The sequence below is a fragment of the Rhinoraja longicauda genome, chromosome 30 (assembly GCF_053455715.1).
Source record: "Rhinoraja longicauda isolate Sanriku21f chromosome 30, sRhiLon1.1, whole genome shotgun sequence".
NCBI lineage: Eukaryota > Metazoa > Chordata > Chondrichthyes > Rajiformes > Arhynchobatidae > Rhinoraja > Rhinoraja longicauda.
The window spans coordinates 18,788,595-18,813,735 of NC_135982.1; the positions used below are offsets into that span (position 1 = coordinate 18,788,595).

At 43.3% G+C, this 25,141-nt stretch overlaps 1 protein-coding gene across 3 annotated transcripts in view; it reads left to right on the forward strand.

Moving 5' to 3' along the window:
- The window catches only part of nphp4 (nephronophthisis 4), a 196,680-nt gene that overhangs the window by 41,896 nt on the left and 129,643 nt on the right, over positions 1-25,141 (forward strand). For all 3 annotated transcript variants that reach the window (XR_013549174.1, XM_078425576.1, XM_078425577.1), the window contains 2 exons: positions 16,371-16,526; positions 20,134-20,270. Coding sequence is in view for 2 of the 3 variants with exons in the window: in XM_078425576.1 (XP_078281702.1) it covers positions 16,371-16,526; positions 20,134-20,270 (293 nt within the window). In the remaining variant the exon portion in view is untranslated. The remainder of the gene's footprint in view (positions 1-16,370; positions 16,527-20,133; positions 20,271-25,141) is intronic.

A 25,141-nucleotide genomic window follows, 5' to 3' on the forward strand; every position in this document is an offset into this window, starting at 1 on the left:
TCATGTTTACTTTAATAAAAGTCATTCATGCAGGGGAGAGCTTTCTCTGCCAGAATCTGCAAGGTCTCCACCAGATGGCAGCATGATTGTTCAAACCCAATAAAACTAAGTTATGGATGAAACTTTCTCCAGCTCAAATTTCCTTTTTGGCTACTTTTAGGATTAAAAAAAAATTCCCTTTCTCTGAATTGCGGAACAAAATTAAGTCGTGATTACCTTCCAGTTTAAATATAAGAAACTGCTCTTCCAGTTTTTATTTTACGAAGAAGAATAAAATTGCTCTCTAACTTGCCGCTGAAGCATAAAGAATGTCTTAGATTTCTTTTACTACTCACTTTTGTACCTTTGCTCATGAACCAGTCTCTAATTTGAACCATGATAATCAAAAGTATTTTTGAATGCAATTTTGAATGCAAAATTGCACAATGAATATCTGAACTTCCACATGTACGTACTTATTTGGCAAATAATGTGCAAGATTGCATGACGGGAGGTTTGTATGGATTTAGAATGCTCAGATAATGAGCTGCTGTAATAAAGTTAGAACAATCAAAATTCCCCCATTTTTGGTGTTATGAAATATACCCGGTGCTGCAAAGGACAATTGAACAAAGTATGTTATAAACAAAAAAAAGTTTTATTGCTTGTGTTTGAGTTTCTGCGAATTCTAGTTTTACTGTACTCATTGATTTAAAAAAAAAAAAATGTTGCCAAGCCGCCTCTATTTTTTCTACTGTTTCACACATACCTCTTTACCTAATGCTTTCCATAAGATTGATAATTTCAGAATCAGTTTAGTGAATCAGCAAGGCAATTATAAATGAGGCCACCTTCTTACCTATGCAGATTTGTAACAGTAGTGACTGGAGAACAAATAAAGGCTGAGAACCTTGCAGATTTTGCCTCCGGCTAGATCCGAGGCATTAATGGCAGATGCAGTGACCGTTTTTTTATTAACTGGGCATATCAAATTCATTTTTATGAAGCATTTAAAAAACCCATAAAAATATATTACTGTAAGTTACCTTGTGCGTTGCTACTTCCTTAATGAAAGTATGTATAATGTGGAGATGGAACGCAATGGAAAATACATTAATTTGGTGTGGAATTATTGGCATTTAGCTGTTTTGAATGCAGAAACTTCCAATGTGTCACCAGGCTCTACTAGAAGTTGTGTTGCTGTACAATGACATTTCAAAATTCTCCACCACTTGCATTTGGAAATATCTCTGCTGAACCTTTCTGAACCATGAACTCATTCACATAATTGGTGAGGAAGTCTATGGTGAAATTATTTTCTTTTAAATAATTGCATTGTTTTAAGAACACTCATTAAATAATTATAATATTATATGTATTAACCTTTTCATTATTTTTAACATAAATTTGACAGCTATTTAATTTTTAGTACCTTTTGATTGTTTTTTTTTTTTTTTGTTGTTTTTTTTTGTTTTTTTTTTTGAAAAGCATATGTACAAATCGAAATTAAAAAAACCCCACATATTCTGACCTGCCACGTGACAGCATTGGATTAGGCAAGACGCTGCCTCAGTGTCTCACCATTCTGGATGTTGATGTCAACAGAAAGGCAACATAGGGTGGGGACGGGATGGGGGAGAAATGGGAGTGGGGTCAGCTGGAAGTAACTTCAACGACAAGTATAGGCAGGTTATTGCTGACAGCCATGTCACTGACAGTAATGACAGGGTCAGTTGGACTGTCATCATCTATATACTAAAACTCTCATTTGTTTGTTTGTTTGTTCCTGAACTACAGCCAAAACGGTACAGGATAGCGCAACAATTTTAGGCCCACCTTACTTACCGTCACCCCTTTGGTGCTAATGGAAGACGTTCCATTGAAATCGGTGTTATATTTTTAAGGTTATTCACATTTTAAAGTTTAAATCTATCTCCTAGGGAGGGATGGGGTGGAGGGAGGGAGGATAAGGAGAGTTGAGGAGGATGGAGTAGGGGGAGGGGGAGAGAGAGGTGGAGGGGAGGGGGGAGGAGAGGGTGCTGCACCAAAGCAGGAGAAGTTTGGGCCCAATGGGTCCACTTGGTCTAGTGATTTCTTAATTTCAAAGCATCATTATCTTGACTATGAAATCAGTTGGCTTAACTGACAAAGATTTACCAGGCAGCATTATATTTTTTCGACTGCACTTTTCATGCACTTTATATTGATCATTGGAACTGTCTTATTTGAATCCTAATCGTTTCCTGACGAGCAGTAGAAGAGATGGTGTGTTGGAAAATTTCATTTCAATTATCTGAATATTTTGTAGTTAGATATGAAATAGTTATGACAATATGATCACAAACTTTTCAAACATTTATTTAACATGTTTAATATATCCTGTGAACATCTGATTTAGGAGTAGGTCACTCAGGCCATCAAGCTTACTCTGCCGTTTAATATTACCACACCCAATCTGCTTTCTATTCAACTTTGCATTGTCATCTGTATGGAATAATCTTTTGCCCTTTGTTTATCAAGAATCTCTCTACCTGTGTCTGAACAATATTCCAAGACTCTACTTCCACTACTTGAAGAAGAATTCCAGAGTCATGATGCTGAGAGAAAGAAAATGTTTTAACTCTGTCTTAAGTAAACAAGCCCTTATTTTTAAGCAATGGTGCCTAGTTTTAGATTCGCCCACAAGAGGAGACATCTTCTCCTGAGCCACCCTGTTAAGATTCCCCAGGAATATTTTGAGAGAATGTAAAGTATCTGATAACATGCACTTACTGCACTCTGAGATTGTACCTCTCTTTCCAAAGAGTGAAGTTGAATGTCCCAATAACTGCCCTAGCTCTTTCCAGACTCGTGCTGGGATCTGGTTCCTCCATTATTAATGGAACTCTGGTCCTTCAACAACTTTCAATTGTGAAGGTATTGTTAAATATCTCATCCGCACTGTAAGATTACAGGTGTGCTCTTGCTAGAATGGGCCATTGAAGAGCAAAAAGGAGAAAAAAGTATTGGCTATTTTTTCTTATCCTTTGTAAACCCTGGCTATCTTGGTCCAAATTAATTCCCAAACTACTGCCTCTGGTTCATAGCAATTACATAAAAATTAAATGTTATGATCTTCATGGTTGTTCAGACCCACATTGAACAATTAATTTACCCAAATTCCCTTTGAGGTGCTCACTCATTGACTAGCTTGCACGTTGATAAGGTTTACTTGACCAAAAATGAAATTACAAATGCTGGAGATATGCCATGGAACTAATCTGATATGACAATGCATTTCTGGTGGAACATGCTGATCTCCATTTGGCTACTTGTGGCTATTAAAAAAGAAAATGTGTACCTTCACACTGATTTAACAAAAAAACAATTATGATTTTGCAGAAGCAGTTTGTTCTATTAAAACATACCTGATTTCTGACAAATGTGTCCTTTCAATTGAGGTTTTGAAGTCAAAATATCTTCAAATGCATGTTCTTCATTTCCTTCCAGTGATAATGGCAATGACTATTCAGATGCTAACCTAAAAGATATTACCAACTGAAAGCAATCAAAGAGTAAATGCTGTAATGCTAACTGATAATCTTAATAAGATTGGTATCTCATTTTAGAAAGCTGGGCCCTGGAGAAATTAAGCTAGCTGGTAATTGCTACAGCTAGTTTTGATGGGCTGTAAATTCCTTAATAACATCTATTTTACTATTTGTTGTTCATTTCGGAGAGCAACCTCTTGTGTTGCTTTGAAAGTTGTTGTTTTGTGCAACAGTCCATATATGTGTTGAACATTGCCTTCATCTAGAGGGAAAATATTTGATTTTATCTTCTAATAAAAAATGTGGACCTAACAACCTTAACCACAAGGAAAAAAGGTGCTTCATGGCCCATGGGGGATTTGTGAAGTGTAGTGATTGTTGAAATATAAACATACAAGTTGACAAAAGTTAAAGGATAACTAATGTTCAAGCACCAAGACCAGGTCCTTTTTTGTGTCTCTTTTACCACGTATCCATGTAATGTCTTGAGTAAGTAAAATCTCAGAAGGAAAAAACAAGTTTAGGAAAGGAAGAAATATTGTGGATAATTCCACGATGATTCCCTCAAGCAATCCAAGTCATTCCATCTATTCCATCACAAAGACAACCGTTATGTATCAAGTTCACAGAAGTGGATCTCTGCACATCCCTCTGCAACTGGATCCTAGACTTCGACTTCCTCATCAACAGATTACAGTCTATACAAATTGGCAGCAACACTTCCTCCTCCATAGCCATCAGTACAGGAGCACTGCAAGGCTGCATGGTCAACCCCCTGCTCTACTCACTCTATTCTCATGACTGTGTAGCTGGACATAGTTCCAACTCCATCTTCAAATTTTGCCGCAACACCATCATTGTTGGTGAATTACAGATGACGATGAGTCAGAGTATAGGAGGGAGATTGATCAACTGATCAAATGGTGTCTGAACAACAACTTCGCTCTCAACATCAGTAAAACCAAAGAACTGATTGTTGGTTTGAGAAGAGGAAGGCCGAGGAACCACAGACCTATCTTCATCCAAGGGACGGTGGTGGAGAGAGTCCTGTCACTATACCTATAGAAATGCCAAACATAATATGTCTATTTGAAAATGAAATAGCACATTGGGCAGGAATGGAAGATGCATACGAAAGTACAAAACAACTTGGCTGCATGAGTGGGGTCAGTGAGGCATGGCTTGACCCAACCTGAATATTTCAGGATGTATTAATATGCATTTGAACTTGGGTCAGGTAGGCAAGCTCTGTAGTAGCTAATTCCATATGCAAACCCTTCCCTGGATCAAGAATCCTCAAGGATTTCAGTGACTGTCTAATATAGCTCCTGGTCTTGTTCCCCTAGGATGTTTTAATTAACTTTGCAAATATTCACCCCTACGCATTATAAATTCTTCAATTTTCATGTAGTTTTGGAAAGAGTTAATCACAATGATCTTGGGAAAATTGGGTGTGGGCTAATATTTGTAAACAACTACCGAGATTAACATTGGTTGAGGTTCAATAATTGGAAGTAAAATTGTGTACATTGTTTCTTGTGTTAAAAAAATACTGTCAGGGAAGATAATTTACTGTGAGTTCAGCAGCCAAGGAACTGAAGAAGACACTCGTATTGGTAATGGTCTCTTCTCAGTGAACCTGGCAGTGTTAAAGCAGTTGTGGGTGTTTGCTACCTATTTGCTATTTGTCATTAATTCTTCTGCACTTCATTGAAAGTCTTTCTTGTGAACATCTGCAAATGGTGCCTTTAGGTACTATTTTTCCATCTGATTCTGTCGTTTGGAAGTCCAAACAAGTACCTGCTTAATTGGCCTGAAAGAGTGCATCAGGCAAACTGACTAGGATTAGTGGAGCATGTACATGCAAAGGAGTTGAGCACTGCCCTATATTTTTGTCACCAGCCCCTGGCTATTCTGAAAGCAGCTAATGTAGAACAAACCATTGGGAGCTGATCAGAATCTAATATTTCAGTTAAGAGCAATTTTAAAGTATTTGGGGAGAAATACTTCTGGGGCATAAATTGTTTAATTTGTTATAGTATTGCACTGGGATGGAAAATTAAATTAATTTTCTTTGTTGCATTCCAAAACCGAGCATTTATCTTCATTTTCTGAATATACTTGCATTTTGTGGAGCCTGCAGTAATGTTACATGTCGTGCTCTGTAATTTCTGATATAACTTGGGAAATGTTGCCATGTTAAATCATTTAATTTTGTAATAGCAAAACCTTTCTAGCAATGGAAGACCAGTGATACTGTTTTTGTCCTGTCGTTGTGCTCCCAGCTCCAGGTCTCAACCACTGGCATCATCTGGTAATATTTTAGCAGCTTTGTTTAAGTATATAAAACATATTGAGGGTAGCTTTATAATTTAACAAAAAAACTTGACAGGATTATCTTATCTGCTTGTTGCCATAAAACAAACTAGTTGCATTTAAGACATATTGTCTCAATGTTTGAAAAGGACTTCAGGAATAATTAGTTTTAAATAAACCTGAAATGTTGCATGATTATGGGTTGATTGATCAGCTGATCTGTTTTGGTGATGTCCATTAAGGGGTGAATGTCTAGGACATGATTCTGCTGTATGAGAAGTGTGTAATGTTGTGCATCCACTTCAACAGGCATGCATTTGCTTGATTTCTTATCTGAAGGGCAATGCTTCTGATAAATGCAGCAATTGCCAAGTATTTATTTTTTAACCCCTGCGAATAGCTGTCACTCGTGGAACACATTGGTCACACATCCCTTTATTGGCCTTGAATAGTAATTTATCTAGACATTTCAGAGAGTCCAAGGCAGCCCCATTGTAGCTATGGAGTCGCAGAGCCAGGTTAACTAAGGGTCTGAAATGGGGAATTAATCTTGGCCATTATTATTCAGGCTTTAGAGGAGAAAGTATTTGGGTAACTGCAATTAAATTCTCCAGCTACTGTTGTGGGATTTGAGTACTCTTTCTGAATTAGTCAAGTCTTCTACAATGTAGCAAATCTCTATTGTACAGTATCACCCTAGATTAAGCACCAAAGCTATTAGACAACGATTACTTTAACATTGAGGCGGAAAAGATAAAAAACTATAAAAATTCTTGCAGGCCATTATAAGGTTGAAAAAACATACCTCCAGATTCAGGGACAGTTTCTTCCCAGCTATTATCAGGTAAATGAACCGTCCTCTCACCAACTAGAAAACGGTCCTGAACTCTCATCTATCTCATTGGAGACATAGAAACATAGGCGCAGGAGGAAGCCATTTGGCTTTTTGAGCCAGCACCGCCATTCATTGTGATCATGGCTGATCATCTACAATTAGTAACCTGTGCCTGCCTTCTCCCCCCTATCCCTTGATTCCACTAACCCCTAGAGCTCTATCCAACTCTCTTTTAAATTCATCCAGTGAATTGGCCTCTACTGCATTCTGTGGCAGAGAATTCCACAAATTCACAACTCTCTGGGTGAAAAAGTTTCTTCTCACCTCAGTTTTAAATGGCCTCCTCTTTATTCTTGGACTGTGTCCCCTGGTTCTGGACTCCCCCAACATTGGGAACATTTTTCAAGTATCTAGCTTGTCTAGTCCTTTTATGATTTCTTCGTCTCTATAAGATCCCCTCTCATCCTTCTAAACTCCAGTGAATACAAGCCTTGTCTTTCCAATCTTTCCTCATATGACAGTCTCTCTATCCCAGTGATTAACCTCGTGCACTGCCTCAATAGCAAGGGCGTCCTTCCTCAAATTAGGAGACCAAAACTGCACACAATACTCCAGACGTGGTCTCACCAAGGCCCTATACAATTGCAGGAGGACTTCTTTGCTCCTGTACTCAAATCCTCTCGTTATAGACAATAGGTGCAGGAGTAGGCCATTCGGCCCTTTGAGCTAGCACCACCATTCAAAGTGATCATGGCAGATCATTCTCAATCAGTACCCCATTCCTGCCTTCTCCCCATACCCCCTGACTCCACTATCCTTAAGAGCTCTATCTAGTTCTCTCTTGAATGCATTCAGAGACTTGGCCTCCACTGTCTTCTGAGGCAGTGAATTCCACAGATTTACAACTCTCTGACTGAAAAAGTTTTTCTTCATCTCCGTTCTAAATGGCCTACCCCTTATTCTTAAACTGTGGCCCCTGGTTCTGGACTCCCCCAACATTGGGAACATGTTTCCTGCCTCTAACGTGTCCAACCCCTTAATAATCTTATATGTTTCGATAAGATCCCCTCTCCTTCTAAATTCCAGTGTATACAAGCCTAGCCGCTCCAGTCTTTCAACATACGACAGTCCCGCCATTCCGGGAATTAACCTAGTAAACCTATGCTGCATGCCCTCAATAGCAAGAATATCCTTCCTCAAATTTGGAGACCAAAACCGCACACAGTACTCCATGTGCGGTCTCGCTAGGGCCCTATACAACTGTTATGAAGGCCAACATTCCATTAGCTTTCTTCACTGCCTGCTGTACCTGCACGCTTACTTTCAGTGACTGGTGAACAAGGACACCAAGGTCTCGTTGCACTTCCCGTTTACCTAATCTGACACCAGAGATAATAATCTGCCTCTGTTTTTTGCCGCCAAAGTGGATAACCTCACATTTATCTACATCACATGTGTCAAACTCAAGGCCCGCGGGCCGAATCCGGCCCGCCACGTCATTTTATGTGGCCCGTGAGAGCTTAATTGTCATTGGTCGAATATCTTTTAAGTTACAGACATTTTAAACTTTAAAAGTTTCATTTCTAAACACATTTTTTAAAGTCCTCTTCTCACTCGCACAAACAAGATGGACGCCGTTAGCGAAGCCGCCCGCCCGCAATCACCGCCCTCACTCCCCTCACTCTCCCACACCCGGGGGACACTCCCGAGCAGGAGGGAGATGGTCGGACTGATGGTCCGCTCATCCGTCCCTTCAATCCACGCCACGGCGTCCTCGAGTCCCCCCTCCCGCCCGGGCCCAGCACCGTTACCGCACACAAGCCGCAGCGCAGCGGGCAGCTTCTTCACCTCCTCCTTCAGCGGCCGCTTCCACCGATGGCGGCGTCGACGAAGGCCGCTGCCACCAACGGCCCCGTCGCGACTTCAGAGAGATGGCGGCCTCCTCACGCTCCGCCATCTTGTGCGCGCCTCTCTCCCCGCACCTCTCTCCCCGCGCCTCTCTCGGCCTGCCTCGAGTATTCCCACCTCCGCCGCCCGACTCGAGTAGTCCAGAGCTCCCTCCTCCTCCCCGCACGCTCGGTAAGTGCCTTTCGCCGCCAACGGCTCCACGGAGGGGAGTGGACGTGGGGGCCGAGTGGGTGGAGGGAAGGAGGGGGGTGAGGGTGGGAGGAGGAGAGAATGGGGGGAGGAGAGAATGGGGGGAGGAGAGTGGGGGAAAGGGGGGGGTGAGAGTGGGTGAGAAGGGGGAGAGTGGGACTGGGGAGGGGGACAGCAGGGTTGGGGTAAGAGAGAGGGGGTGGGGGGAAGGGGAACAGTGGGGGTCAGAGAAGAGGGGAGAGTGGGAGGAGCAGAGAGTGGGGGTGGGAGGGAGAATGGGACTGGGGAAGGGGGTGGTGGTGGGGGGAACAGAGTGGGGGTGGGGGGAAGGAGACGGGGTCAGGGAAGAGTGGGGGGGAGGAAGGGGGGAGAAGGTGGGTGGGGGGAAGGGGACAGTGAGAGTGAAAGGGGGAGGAGGGGGTGGGGGAGGAGAGAGGGGGTGTGGGGGGAAGGGGGGTGGTGGTTGGGGAAGAGAGTGGGGGTGGGGGGAAGGGGGACAGTGGGGGTGTGGAGGGGCAGTGAGAATGGGGTGGGGCGAGTGTGTGGAGGGGAGGGTGGGGGTAGGAGGGGGGGAGGGTGGGGGGAGGAGAGGAGTGGGAGAGAGAGAGAGTGGGGCTGGGGGAGGAGAGAGTGGTGGAAAGGGGGGGGTGGGGGAGAGTGAGAGTGGGGCTGGGGGAGGAGAGAATGAGGGGGTGGGGGAGGAGAGAGTGGGGGAAAGGGGGATGGTGGGGAAAGAGGAGGGAGAATGGGACTGGGGAGGAGGGCAGAGTGCGGGTGGGGAGGAGGAGGGGTGGGGGGAAGGGGAAAGCAGGGGAGGGGGTGGTGGTGGGGGGTTGAGAGAGTGGAGGGGGAAGGGGACAGTGGGGGTCAGGGAAGAGGGGAGAGTGGGGGAGGGAGGAAAAGGTGGGTGAGGGGGAAGGGGACAGCGAGAGTGAAAGGTGGGTGAGGGTGGGGGGAGGAGAGAGGAAGTGTGGGGGGAAGGGGGGTGGTGGTGGGGGGAACATAGTGGGGGGTAGGGGGAGAGTGGGACGGTGAGAATGCGGGTGGGTGGAGGAGAGGGTAGGGGTGGGAGAGGTGAGGGGAGGAGAGAGTGGGGGAGGCGGGGGTGGGTGAGGAGGGGTGGAGGAGAGTGTGGGGCTGGGGAAGAGTGAGAGTGGGGCTGGGGGAGGAGATAATGTGGGGGGTGGGGGGGGGGAGGAGAGAGTGGGGGAAAAGGGGGGCCAGTTACAACCGGCCCTTTGAGGGCAACCATAATGCTGATGTGGCCCGGGGTGAAAATGAGTTTGACACCCCTGATCTACATTATACTGCATCTGCCATACATCTGCCCACTCACTCAACCTGCCCATGTCACCCTGCAACCTCTTAACATCCTCTTCGCAGTTCACACTGCCACCCAGCTTTGTGTCATCTGCAAACTTGCTAGTGTTACTTCTAATTCCATCATCCAAATCATAAATATATATTGTAAATAGTTGCGGCCCCAGCACCGAGCCTTGCGGCACTCCAATCTCCACTGCCTGCCATTCTGAAAAGGACCCGTTTATTCCTACTCTTTACTTCCTGTCTGCCAACCAATTCTCTATCCATGTCAATACCCTACCCCCAATACCATGTGCTCTAATGTTGCACACCAAACTCCTGTGTGATACCTTATCAAAGGCTTTCTGAAAGTCTAGGTACACTACATCCACTGGCTCTCCTTCGTCCATTTTACTTGTCACATCCTCAAAAAAAATCCAGAAGATTAGTCAAGACAGAGATTTCCGAACCATCTTTAATCTGACTTGACTGGACTTAATATTGCATAAAATATTAAACCCTTTATCCTGTATCTGTACACTGTGGACAGCTTGATTGTAACCATGTATAGTTTCCTTGCTGACTGGATAGCACACAACAAAAAGCTTTTCACTGTACCTATTTACCTGTACCTGTAGTGTACCTGCACTGTACCTGTGACTATATGTGACGATCATAAACAAAACTAATTCTTGGCAGGGCTAGTGCCTATTTACATCTTGGATTACTAATGTCAAACCTTGTTGGCGATTCTCTTCCAAAATGCCTGCCACAGGCGGGCTCAACAATGGTACAGTCTGGTACAGTCCAGCTCAACTATGTTTTATTTTCTTCAAACATTTTCTCAGCGGTGAACAATGGTTAAAATCTTTGGCTCTGATTTGTCCCCCTTCGCTTTTGAAAATTGGAAGTACATTAGCCAGCTTCTGGTTCAATGGAACTTTTTTCTGACAATTTTTGAGCTAGTGTAGAAGTAGAGAAGGGGCTCACAAATGCAGGAAATGCATCAGAACATGTGCACAACATGAGGTCGCATAAAAATGCAGCATGATAATCAAACAATTGTCTTGGTAACCATGTTGGCTTAGGAATAAATATTGGCCAGGGCACCAATAAGAACTCTCATGCTGCTACTTGAAGTAGTGCCATTTTATATCTTAAACCCATTTAAGAGGACAGATGGGGCTTCATTTTAATATGTGCAAATGAGCAGTATCATAACAGAATCACTGAGCCACAGTTTTCCTTCATTGCAATTGGGTCCCTGCTGCTCTACCCATTTATATTTAGTAGTGCAGCTGATGACCTGGGTCCAGAATCAGCCACATGCCTATAAAGTTAAAAGACTTGGATATTCCAGTGCTGGCTTGACTCCTGAATATAATTCTATCAAGTTTTCACACTGAATGAATGCATTGTGGAGCAATCAGTCGCTTCTTAATTTGCATAATTAGCTTAATAATTAATTTTCTTCATGTGGGAATTTTACCCAAGAGCTTTTCTTGTCCCTGTACATATCTGATGTTTCTAAGAACAGAGCGTGTTTGCCATTGCCTAGGAACTAAGCAATATCTCCACTCTTTTTATAGAGCATGAGTACTTCAAATCCAATTACATATCCAGGAAATATTTGTACTGAATAACACGAACTGCTTTGCCTTCTCAATAACCATCTTATCTCTGTGTATGGGATAACCATATGCTTCTGACTGCCCTAAGAATGTAACCAGTGGCTAAACTGTGGTTTAAATATTGAAACTTTAGAACAGTGGATGAGGAGAGGCCAAACATGGAGATATCAGAGGCAGAATGGGATGCATATAAAAATGATATAATCTTGAGAAAGAACAGCAGCTTTGCATCTACAGAATCACTGGCATTTCCATTAGTCACGGTATCTAATATTCTTTGAGATCATAGGAGAGTTCTGGCATCTAGAACTTCTCTGCAAACAGTGGAGTCTAACACACTGATGGTAGTCTGAGCTTGAATGGCAATGGCCTAAGCTTTCATCACTGCAGTCTCCAGAAATGAGTGGCCCCTGTCAGTGCTGTCATGGAAGCTGATGTCTATCATCAGACGCTACACATTGGTTGGGCCCATGAATGTTGACATGCTACTGACTTCTTGCTGGAAAGGTTGGGCTCCAGGCTCTTTTGCAGAGACTCGTGAAGTTTGTTGTCATGCCTGACCATTGTCCAGGTCTTGCCGCACACATGCCAATGGTTGCTTGACTTGCTGGGAATATCGTGCAATCACCAGCAAACATCCCTGCCTCAAGCATCATGAAAGGCAGGTGAAGCAGCTGAATAATGCTGGGCTTAGGATGCTGCCTTGAAGAACTCCAGCAGTGATGGGCAAATGACCTGACAACCACAACCATCTTTGTATGAGATATGACTCCGACCGTGTAAATCATTGCCCTGTGATGCCAGCAGACCTGTTTAACCAAAGCACCTTAATACTACATATAATGCTCTGTGTCATGAGCAGTTACACCCATCTTACCTGGAGAATTCAGCTCTTTGTTCCAATGTTTGAGCCAAGGTTGTGATGATGCCTGGATCTGAATCTTTCTGACGAAACACAAACTGGACATGAGTAAGTGCCACTTGACATCCCTGCCGACAACAGATTCCATCATTTCATTGAGGATTGAGAGTAAAGTGGGTTATAAGTAGTTGGGATGGGCTGCTTTCTCTGAACAGAACATACCTGGACAATTATACACATATTCTGTGTGGATGGCAGTCTTGCAGCTGCACTGGAGCAGCTTAACTGGAAATGCAACTAGATCTGGAGAGGATGTTATTTGTACAGACAGCAGAGTGGCTTAATTAGTAGTGCTGCTTCCTCACAGCCTGGTTTCAATTCTGAGCTCCAATACTGTATGTGTAGAGTTTGAACATTTTCTCTGTGAGCATGTGAGCTGCTTCTGGGTGCTCCAGTTTCCTCCCACTTCCCAAAAATGTGTGTCTTGAAAATTACTCCTTGTGTGTAAGTAATTAGTAACATTTGTAGATGGGAGTTAATTGAAATCTATATACTAAAACTCTTGTTTGTTTGTTCCTGAACTACAGCCAAAACAGTACACAATAGCGCGACAATTTTAGGCCCACCTTACTCACTGTCGTCCCTTTGGTGCTAATGGAAGACGTTTCATTGAAATCGGTGTTATATTTTATAAGTTATTCACATTTTAAAGTTTAAATCTATCTCCTAGGGAGGGAGGGGGAAGGGAGGGGGAGGAGGGAGGATAAGGGGAGTTGAGGGGGGAGGGGAAGGGGGGGGAGGGGGAGGGAGGCGGAAGGGAGTGAGGGGGGGGGGGGGGAGAGGTGGAGGGGGGAGGAGAGGGTGCTGCATCAATGCAGGAGAGGTTTGGGCCCAATGGGTCCACTTGGTCTAGTTTAGTTATAAAATGGGTTAGGATAGGATTAGTATAACAACGAGCGATTGATGCTCAGTGTAGATTCTGGGCCCGTTTGTGTACTCTATATTTCTCGGACTATGATTCTGTCGTAACTAGGAGGCTGTTCGGTCATGGAGCCTTTGTTTTGGAGTGAATCAAATTCAGTAAATAAAGATCAAAATTCTGCTGGAAATAATGGACCACAGTTAAGAAAATTGCTCACTTAGGGGCTCAGAAAGGTGTAAAGTTTATGATGGAAGTGCAGTTGGATGATGTCCTATGAAGCTGATTTAAGAACTTGAAAATGTTTAACTACAACACGCGTTATAGGTTCTCCCCAGGACACAGCAGGGTTCCATTCCTGAGAACTGTTTGTAACCCGTGCAGTTTGCAAGTTGTAAGTGTGGCTGTGAACCAAATGCCCACACGGCGGAAGATGCTGCATGCCAACAGCAGCGGGCAAATCCATCCAGCCAGTCCCTCAAATACTTGCCCGTATACAGACTGTACACAAATCGGCTGTTCATAAGCTGGGGTGAACATGCAGTGTGTTGTAGTCTGCATCTCAAATTCATGCAGTTGAAGTGACATGATCATATGTCATATGTTGAAAGACTGGAGCGACTAGGCTTGTATACACTGGAATTTAGAAGGATGAGAGGAGATCTTACATAGAAAATAGGTGCAGGAGTAGGCCATTCGGCCCTTCGAGCCTGCACCACCATTCAATATGATCATGGCTGATCATCCAGCTCAGTAACCTGTACTTGCCTTCTCTCCATACCCCCTGATCCCTTTAGCAAAAAGGGCCACATCTAACTCCCTCTTAAATATAGCCAATGAACTGGCCTCAACTACCTTCTGTGGCAGAGAATTCCACAGACTCACCACTCTCTGTGTGAAGAAATGTTTTCTCATCTCGGTCCTAAAAGACTTCCCCCTTATCCTTAAGCTGTGACCCCTGGTTCTGGACTCCCCCAACATCGGGAACAATCTTCCCGCATCTAGCCTCTCCAACCCCTTAAGAATTTTATATGTTTCTATAAGATCCCCCCTCAGTCTTCTATATTCCAGCGAGTACAAGCCTAGTCTATCCAGTCTTTCTTCATATGAAAGTCCCGCCATCCCAGGGATCAATCTAGTGAACCTTCTCTGTACTCCCTCTAAGGTAAGAACGTCTTTCCTCAGATTAGGAGACCAAAACTGCACACAATACTCCAGGTGCGGTCTCACCAAGGCCCTGTACAACTGCAGTAGAACCTCCCTGCTCCTAAACTCAAATCCTCTTGCTATGAGCGGCACGGTAGCGCAGCGGTAGAGTTGCTGCTTTACAGCGAATGAGGCGCCGGAGACTCAGGTTCGATCCTGACTACGGGTGCTGCACTGTAAGGAGTTTGTACGTTCTCCCCGTGACCTGCGTGGGTTTTCTCCGAGATCTTCGGTTTCCTCCCACACTCCAAAAGACGTACAGGTATGTAGGTTAATTGGCTGGGTAAATGTAAAAATTGTCCCTAGTGTGTGTAGGATAGTGTTAATGTACGGGGATCGCTGGGCGGCACGGACTTGATGGGCCGAAAAGGCCTGTTTCCGGCTGTATGTGTATGGTATGGTATGGTATGAATGCCAACATACCATTCGCTTTCTTCACTGCCTGCTGCACCTGCACGCTTGCTTTCAATGACTGGTGCACCATGACACCCAGGTCACGTTGCGTCTCCACTTCTCCTAATCGTTCACCATTCAGGTATTACTCTGCTTTCCTGTTCTTGCCGCCAAAGTGGATAACCTCACATTTATCCACATTATATTGCATCTGCCATGCATTTGCCCACTCGCCTAATCTATCCAAGTCACTCTGCAGCCTCCTAGCATCCTCCTCGCAGCTAACACTGTCACCCAGCTTCGTGTCATCCGCAAACTTAGAGATGTTGCATTCAATTCCCTCGTCCAAATCATTAATATACACTGTAAATAACTGGGGTCCCAGCACTGAGCCTTGCGGTACCCCACAAGTCACTGCCTGCCATTCCGAAAAGGACCCGTTTATTCCTACTCTTTGCTTCCTGTCCGCCAACCAATTTTCTATCCACCTCAACACTGAACCCTCAATACCGTGTGCTTTAAGTTTGTACACCAATCTCCTATGTGGGACCTTGTCGAAGGCCTTCTGAAAGTCCAGATATAACACATCGACTGGTTCTCCCTTATCCACTCTACTAGTTACATCTTCGAAAAATTCTATAAGATTCGTCAGACATGATTTGCCTTTTGTAAATCCATGCTGACTTTGTCTTATCGAAACGTATAAGATTATTAAGGGGTTGGACATGTTAGAGGCAGGAAACATGTTCCCAATGTTGGGGGAGTCCAGAACAAGGGGCCACAGTTTAAGAATAAGGGGTGGGCCATTTAGAACTGAGATGAGGAAAAACTTTTTCAGTCAGAGAGTTGTGAATCTGTGGAATTCTCTGCCTCAGAAGGCGGTGGAGGCCAATCCTCTGAATGCATTCAAGAGAGAGCTAGATAGAGCTCTTAAGGATAGCGGAGTCAGGGGGTATGGGGAGAAGGCAGGAACGGGGTACTGATTGAGAATGATCAGCCATGATCACATTGAATGGCGGTGCTGGCTCGAAGGGCCGGATGGCCTCCTCCTGCACCTATTGTCTATTGATCAGACTGTGTGTTTAGCAATACCAGCCAGGGATGAATTTGTAGGTAATTTTATCATTGTGTACAGATTTTGATATGGCAGGTGCATGGCACTTGATGCGAAGGGCATACATGTGGAAAAGTCATTGGTGTGGAGTTATAAACATGCACTGTAAAGCTACATTTCCGTTGGACATCGTGTTTTTTAAATATAATGGATCATCTTGTTGATGTCTTTCTCCTTTTTTTATAGGGAGTAGATTTATGACATTGATTGAAGGCAGCGCCGTCTTTTACACGTTATGTACTCATCCTCCCCTGGTGGAAGTTCGTCACCTCATCCCAGAAAACCTATTAATCTCAGGGTCGGATAACATCCCTGGTGTGGCTGCAAGTACTGGGCAAACAAGTAAGGCAACACAGATTAAACTCAGTTTGTGGAGAATGGCTGGAATCTGAAACAGTATATATAGTTATTTTTTGTTTTACTTTAATTAATTATCTCTACATATTCCCATGAACATTTCTTAACAAACCCGAAACAAACACAAGAAATGTGGAAAAGTGCAATTGAATCTTTAAGTGTGCATAAAATGCTATTTAATCCAGCAAGCATAATTGATTTATCAGGTATAATTTGTGAATCATGTTATCTGGTAAATCATTCACTAAAACATCCTGTCTTTATTTACATTTCCCACATCCTCTTGAAATTGTTGGCGTACAGCCGAACTTGATAAGTTCCCGGGAAGCATGTGTAGAAGAGGATGGGGGTTTAAGAGTTATTTTTTGTTTTACTTTAATTAATTATCTCTACATATTCCCATGAACATTTCTTAACAAACTCGAAACAAACACAAGAAACGTGGAAAAGTGCAATTGAATCTTTAAGTGTGCATAAAATGTTATTTCATCCAGCAAGCATAATTCATTTATCAGGTATAATTTGTGAATCATGTTATCTGGTAAATCATTCACTAAATAAGGTGTACAGATTGCATGTTGCACATGGTGAGCCTGCTTTACTTACTTATAATTGCTAGCTAAAGTATAACAGGTTGTTTTGCAGAACTGCAGTGGGTTTTGTGACTAAAGAAGAAAGGCCCGATACCAAGTAGTACAATAAGTCTGCAAAGAACAACAATCTGTTCTGGACAATAAGAACCGGTGCGGAAATCTGCTGATTGTGTGATTAGCTGGACCCGTGACTACTCGTGTATAAATATACTGCCAGCGCACAAAATAATTGAGTGGGACCGCGGGGTGGGTTTCAGTACGTTTCCCCTCAGAATCGTGGCCAGAAATTTTATGAGAATTCCCTTAAAAAGAGAGATGGTTCCATACACATCAGATGAGAAAATAAAAATCAGGAGAAAGATATATGGTTACCTGTCCTGATGCTGGCCTTCATTTCAGCTTTCAATTATTTAAATTCCGCAAATGTCACCTTAAAATCTTGTACCTAGATCAATAGACTTGTATTTGGGTGGTTTTTAAACAAGAACAGTGCAGGCACAGCACTCATCATGGTTATTTAAGTCTTTATCAAAGTTATAGCATCAAAGTCAACCAGTGGGTTTTGGCCATTCTAACTTTTTGTTATTTCTGCAAATGATCAAATATTATATAAAATTATTACCACAGATGTTTAGTCACGAGGAATCCAAGCCTAATAAATGTTGTGTTAAATTACTTTCATTTTTACAAACTGAAGAAGCTGCTTAATTTACACCACAACTGAATGTTGTAAGTTCTCACCCAGCAATTAGACCTGTGTGGGAGGTTTAAGCAGAACTCATGACAGTTCTCTAGTCTGTCAATTTGTATATCAAGTGCATTTATTTGTGAAGGGAACATATTTCCATAAACCATTTATGAGTTTTATTTGAGAAGATGAAATTAAGATGAAGTAGAGAGTGGGGTGAGGAAAGCTTTGATCAACAGGTGGGAACAGGACTCCGTCTAAAGTTGTAGGAAGCAACTGGTTTACACTGGTGATAGACACAAAATGCTGGAGTAACTCAGCGGGACAGGCAGGATCTCTGGATAGAATGAATAGACAATAGGTGCAGGAGGAGGCCATTCGGCCCTTCGAGCCAGCACCGCCATTCAATGTGATCATGGCTGATCATTCTCAATCAGTACCCCGTTCCTGCCTTCTCCCCATACCCCCCTGACTCCTTAAGAGCTCTATCCAGCTCTCTCTTGAATGCATTCAGAGAATTGGCCTCCACTGCCTTCTGAGGCAGAGAATTCCACAGATTCACAACTCTCTGACTGAAAACGTTTTTCCTCATCTCAGTTCTAAATGGCCTACCCCTTATTCTTAAACTATGGCCCCTTGTTCTGGACTCCCCCAACATTAATAATAATAATAATGCATTACATTTATATAGCGCTTTTCTAACACTCTTGACAGGGTTTACTAAAACATAAAAGAAAATAAATAGATAAATGAGTAAACGAAGAGAAAAGGAAAAAGAAGGTGAGGTAATGGTCAGTGATTGAAGGCAGTGCTGAACAGATGAGACTTCAGTGATGTTTTGAATGTGGTGAGTGAGGAGGAGTCTCTGACGGTTTGGGGTAGTGAGTTCCAGAGTGTGGGAGCAGCGATGGAGAAAGCCCTGTCCCCCCGGGATCTGAGTTTGGTCCGGATGGGGGGGGACAGGAGGTTAGCAGCAGCAGAGCGAAGGGTACGGGTGGGAGTGTGTCTGTGGAGGAGGTCAGTCAGGTAGGATGGGGCCAGGTTATGGAGGGCTTTGTATCCAACCCCTTAATAATCTTATACGTTTCGATAAGATCTCCTCTCATCCTTCTAAATTCCAGTGAATACAAGCCTAGTCGCTCCAGTCTTTCAACATATGACAGTCCCGCCATTCTGGGAATTAACCTAGTAAACCTACGCTGCACGGAGTTGAGGGAGGAGGTATTGGGACAGATGATGCATCTCCTGTGGTTGCAGGGGAAAGTACCTGGGAGGGGTTGGTTTGGGTGGGAAGGGATGAGTTAACTAGGGAGTTGTGAAGGGAACGGTCTGCGGAAAGCAGAAAGGGGTGGAATGGGAAGATGTGGCGAAAATGTTGGCGGACGTTGTGCTGTTTGCAACTAAGTATAAAGAAAAGAGTCTGAAGAAGGGTCTTGACCTGAATCGTCACCCATCGCTTCTATCCAGAGATACTGCCTGTCCTGCTGAGTTACTTGGTTTAGCATTCATGGCATGGCCATTTAAAATCAGACTTCACACCTTTACTCATAGAAGAGTTTAATATTTTTTAGTTGCGAATTTGCTTTTTTTTGCAAACTCAAGAATATTGAGCTCAATAATGATATTTGTTAATAAGAAGATAAAATCATTATTATTGCTATTCTTGCAGACCTGGGCCACGGGCTTCGACAGGATCCGTGCCACCGCAAGCGAGGAGTTACCGCGATTGAGGGGGAATAATGGGAGGACTCGGTGTGGGGCCGCCAAGAACAATGGGGTCCCGGTGGGGGGGAGGAGGGGGGGCCGAGAACAAAGGGGAAACTGGTGGGGCGAGGCGGAGGGGGAGGGTGTATGCTGCCACCCAGTGGATAGGGCTGTTCGGTACTTGTGACTTTGTCGGCATCCACACGTGACGACACGTGTGTACTCCCTAGGATGTATGCAAAACAAAGTATTTCATTGTACCTAGGTACATATGGCAATAAAGTACCATTCATCATCATTCATTCATTCTTCATTCACTTTTGGCAGCCCGTTCCATACAACCCATCTCCCTCTGTTATAGGAAATACTTGCTTCTCAGATTTCCTTGCTTGCTTCTTGCTTCTCAGATCTCCTTAAAATCTTTCCTCTCTTATTTTACGACTATGCCCCCAAATTTTGGACTCTAAAAGTGCAAAGTTTTTAAGGAAGAGAAGTTCAAACATAATAAGTGATAAACTGAATGATCATTATGCTACTTTCTTTAAGTCTTGCCAATAATCAAGTTTAATTGAGAGTTTAATCAAAACAATTTATATTTTAATTGAAGGTGATGCTCTGAGGAAACCTCATTTGCTGAAGACTGTAACCTGCTTCTTGGATAAGCTGTCGCTTCAGTTATACCCAACAGTGGAAAAATTTGAAGAGGAGCTGGTGGAATTGCTTAATGCTGACCGGCTGCTTAAGGTATGGTAGAGCTACGGGTAATGCTTAAATTACATGCTTTTTCCAACTTTATTTATGATTTTTATCATTTACATTCTTTCTCATTGTGGTTGCCAATGTTCAGTTTAGCGACACAGCACAGAAACAGGCCCTTCGGCCCACGGAGTCCACACCGACCATCGAAACCCCCCCCCCGGCTCACACTAGTTCGATGTTTATCCATCTTTCCCATTCACTCCCCACACACTAGTGCCAATTTATAGAGGCCAATTAACCTACAAACACACACGCGTTGGGATGTGGGAGGAAACCGGAGCACCCGGAGGAAACCCACGTGATCACTGGCAATCCACACAGACTGCACCCGATGTCAGGTTCGAGCCCAGGTGTCTAGCGATGTGAGGCAGCAGCTCTACCAGTTGCGTCACTGAGCTGCCCATATTATTGTATGATAGACGTTGTTAACAGTTAAGTGATGTGAAGGCTATTGGGTGCCTTTTCAGTTTTTACCTTGGATGAATACTCAGTCAGTGGACAACAGAAGCCATAAATCGATGCATGAGCTCATGGTCAACTTGAGGCAAACTGAATTGGCCAAACATTAGTTGAAGTGCTGCTGCATAATGCACTAAATGTAATTAATCTTAATAACATTTAAAATTGGGTATTTTTTAAGTTATGGTAATAATTGGTTGAGGAGATTTATTCCATTAGATGTTCTTTTGCCTAAGATTGCTGGGTAATTCCCCCGGACAGCACTATTTCCTTCGTTGAGATCTAGGACCCATTCTTCAGATGGGAGCCCAACATGTTGGTTTGGCTCAGTGCAGCACAGGCCTTTTCCACAAGAAGTGTCATACACAAATACATAAGAGCATTTCGAATTTGTTCAAGAAAAAGCTACAACAAAATGGCACAAAAATTAATTAAAGGACAACAAATCCATACCCACAGTTCAAAACATTTAAGTTACCTGTATTAAATCAAGTAAAATTCTCTAAGGTGAGGAGAGGAAAGATTTAATCAGAACTTTAAGGGTAACTTTATCACACAGAGGGTAATACAATTTGCTAGAGGAAGTGTTTGAGGCAAATACAATAACAACATTTAAAGGACATTTGGATAGGTACATGGAAAAGAAAGTTTAGAGGAATATGGATCAAATGCAGGAAAATGGGACCAGTGTAAATGGACATCTTGCTTGGCATGGACGTTAGGCTGAAGTGCCTGTTTCTGTGTTGAGGGACTCTAACTCTAAAATGCTCTGACAATTCTCCTAGCAGCTAATTTTTCCCATTCATTCAGTGAGATTGTGCATCTTGGAAGCAGAGTTTAAACACCAAAACCTTATTCTAACAGAGTTCAACTAATTCTTAGTGTTTAACAACTAATTTTTAGTTGTTTAAGAAAGCATGAATGAATATGACTTTATTACCATTCAAAACTATACACCAGACGAGTGCATATTTGAACGAAATTCCGTTGCAACTGGCTCACAATGTAACACCAAATAATAAAAATTGATTAAAGAAAAATAAATAAATAAGTAACTCGCACATAAAATAATGGCGGCGGATCATTGTGAATTCAAGAGTCTGATGGCTCAGGGGAAGAAGGTATTGCAGAACCTGGCTGTTCTGCTCCGTATGCTGCAGTACCTCTGACCAGAGGGCAGCAGGGTGAACAGTCCATGATGGAGATGGGTGGGGTCTTTAATGATGTTTTTGGCCTTGGACAAGCAGCGTTTGTGTGCAATGTCCTGGATGGAAGGAAGTGAAGTCCCGATGATTTTCTCAGCCGTCTTCACCACTCTCTGCACGGACTTCCAGTCTGCGGCTTTGCAGTCCCCAGACCAGACAGAGATGCAGTTGGTCAGTATGCTCTCTATGGTGCCTCTGTAGAAAGTGGTGAGGATGGGATGGGGGAGGTGTGCTCTTCTCATCCGGCGCAGAAAGTGCAAACGCTGCTGGGCTCTCTTGACTAGAGATGCAGTGTTTGGGGACCAGGTCAGACTGTCTGTGATCTGCCCCCCCAGGAACTTAGTGCTACTGACTACCCCCACAGTGGTGTCACTGTTGTGGAGTAGTGTGTGCCTGCGCCGGTTTCTCCTGAAGTCAACGACAATCTCCTTTGTTTTGGTGACATTCAGGACCAGATTGCTCGTGTTGCACCAATCCACCAGTTGCTTCACCTCCTCCCTGTAAGCCAGTTCGTTGTCGTCACGGATAAGGCCCACCACTGTTGTGTCATCCGCGAACTTCATGATGTGGTTTGTACTGAACCTGGCACAACAGTCGTGGGTCATCAGGGTAAACAGCAGTGGACTCAGGACACAGCCCTGAGGGGAACCGGTGCTCAGAGAGATGATGTTGGAGATGTTGTTTCCAATTCGCACAGACTGGGGTCTGTCAGTGAGGAAGTCCAGTAGCCAGTTACACAAGGGGGGGGGCTAAGGCCCAGTGGACCCAATTTGCTTACCAAGTGCTGAGGGATGATCGTGTTGAATGCTGAACTGAAGTCTAAGAACAGCATTCGCACATATGTGTTCTTCTCCTCCAGATGTGCCAAGCTCAGGTGGAGTGCAGAGGATATGGCGTCCTCTGTGGAGCGGTTTGGCCGGTAAGCAAACTGGAACGGGTCAAGTGCGGGGGGGGAGTCTGGAGGTGATATGGTCCTTGACCAGCCTCTCGAAGCACTTCATCATTATGGGAGTGAGTGCTACAGGGCGGTAATCGTTGAGACATGTGATTGTGGATGTTTTTGGCACTGGTATGATGGTAGCAGTCTTAAAGCACGATGGGACAATGGCCTGGTTGAGCGAGATGTTGAAGATGTCAGTGAGGACATGTGCCAGCTGATCAGCACATTCCCTGAGCACCCGGCCTGGTATGTTACCAGGGCCTGCCGCCTTCCATGCGTTGACTCTTCTTAAGGTCTTCCGGACATCTGCCGTGTCGAGACTGAGTGCCTGTTCATCATGGTGAGGAATAGCTTTCCTCGCAGGTGTGTTGTTGAGTGCCTCAAACCGTCCAAAATATTTATTGAGTTCATTGAGAAAGTTTGTGCTGTCTTCAGAGGGTGGTGGAGCAGTCTTATAGCCTGTGATGGTTCTAATGCATGGTAATAATGCTGTGTTGAGAGGCATGGGAAGTGTAACTTCTGTTTATTCCCTTAGAATAGGACGTGTTGAGAAATGGAATGGTATGGGGAATGTAATAAGTATGCAGGAATCAAGGTCAGAATGACAATCAGAATAAATAACTGTTGGCAACTAGTCGTAGCATAAGCAGGGCTGGTATGACGCAATTAGAATAAGTGCAACACGATCATAGTATTATGTGGAAATGGGCACAGCTATGGGAGAATTGATCAAATATGGAATAATGCAAGTGCAACATTACAAAGTCTCGGGCTGCTTTTCAGATATCTGAAATTCAGATATTCCACAAATGAAGCTATGAAATTCTCTGCATTTTAAACTATTCAACACTGAGTTAGACTTACGGGGAAGCAAGGAAAGATGCTACTTTGTACAATTAGACTTTATAAAATATAAACATTTTTGCAGATGTACATTGGGAAGCCAGGGGTTGATTTAACTTTCTGTATGCTTTAGGCAGTGGCAGGTGAGTAGAAAATGTGCTTGTTAATATAAATTAGCGAGGTATTTTGATAAAGCTATTACAACACCTGAACCTCATCTACTTGTTACCAGTTGAATATTTGCACATACAGTTGGAGAGTAAGCCCAGGGCAGAGATGAAGGTGCTTTTAGAACAAAGGAAGTATAAAGGACAGATCATGTACTTGCTGAGGAATTCAAACATACTATGTAGTGTACTCACTCGCCTCTTTCAGAAGACTTGATACCTGCAATACTTGGGTAGAGCTTTCAAAATTGTTAATTCCTCGCACATATTTCAACAAATACTATTGTGTTTTCTTTCCAAGGTTTTTTTTCCAACTTAATCTGCTAGACTGGCTTGCTCCTGAAGGATTTTGCTTTGTTCTCTTTTATCAGAGAGTCCTTGCTTCTGCAATGAACCTCCAGCAAAATTCACATTATGATTGTTAAATTTACTTTGAAGTTGAGATCTGTAAAAGGAATGCACTGTGGCAGTCAAAACAACTGCTCAGCTATTTAAAGAAAATAATCTTAAAACGTTTAAAGTTTTGAAGTCAAACATGTTGAGTGTTAAAATTTGTTATTTCAGTGGCAATATAATTTTCTACATCCATGCCATTTTTGAAAATATGAAGTCATTGCATTTTCTGATGAACATGCAACTTCCTCTCAAGTTGCATGCAAGGCTCCACCTGTCTCTCGTGACATGCGGGGGAGTATGCAAGTTATCATGGGCAGGTGTGGTTGTCATTTCTCTTCAAAGTATTTGCTTACTAGTCTGGAGATGGAGCAAGGCATTTAATAATATTAATAACCTATACAGTGATAACATTAATTATTCATTTGTAGGTAAGTAGATTAGCAAGAACATGCTGTTAATGAAAGGGCAGATTCAGAAAATTAGTTGTAATGTTACAGTTTGTAGTGATCTGAGAGTAATTTCTTGAGTGGGCGTGTGTGAATTTTTTTTTTTGCAATGTTTGGTATGTTGATTAACAAGGGTCTTTAAAAATTGGAAAGAAAATGTGGATAATTTAGAGAGGGTTGAGTTTATCATATTCGTAAGCGATAAGAGCAGAGTTAGGCCATGCGTCTCTTCAAGTCTACTCTGCCGACCAATCGTGGCTGATCAATTTTTCCCTCTCAAAACACCTTTCTCCTGTCTTCTCCCCATAACTCCTGACACCCATACTAATCAAGAATCTATCAATCTGAAAAATATCCATTGACTTGGCTTCCACAGCCTTCTGTGGCATATTGACAAGTA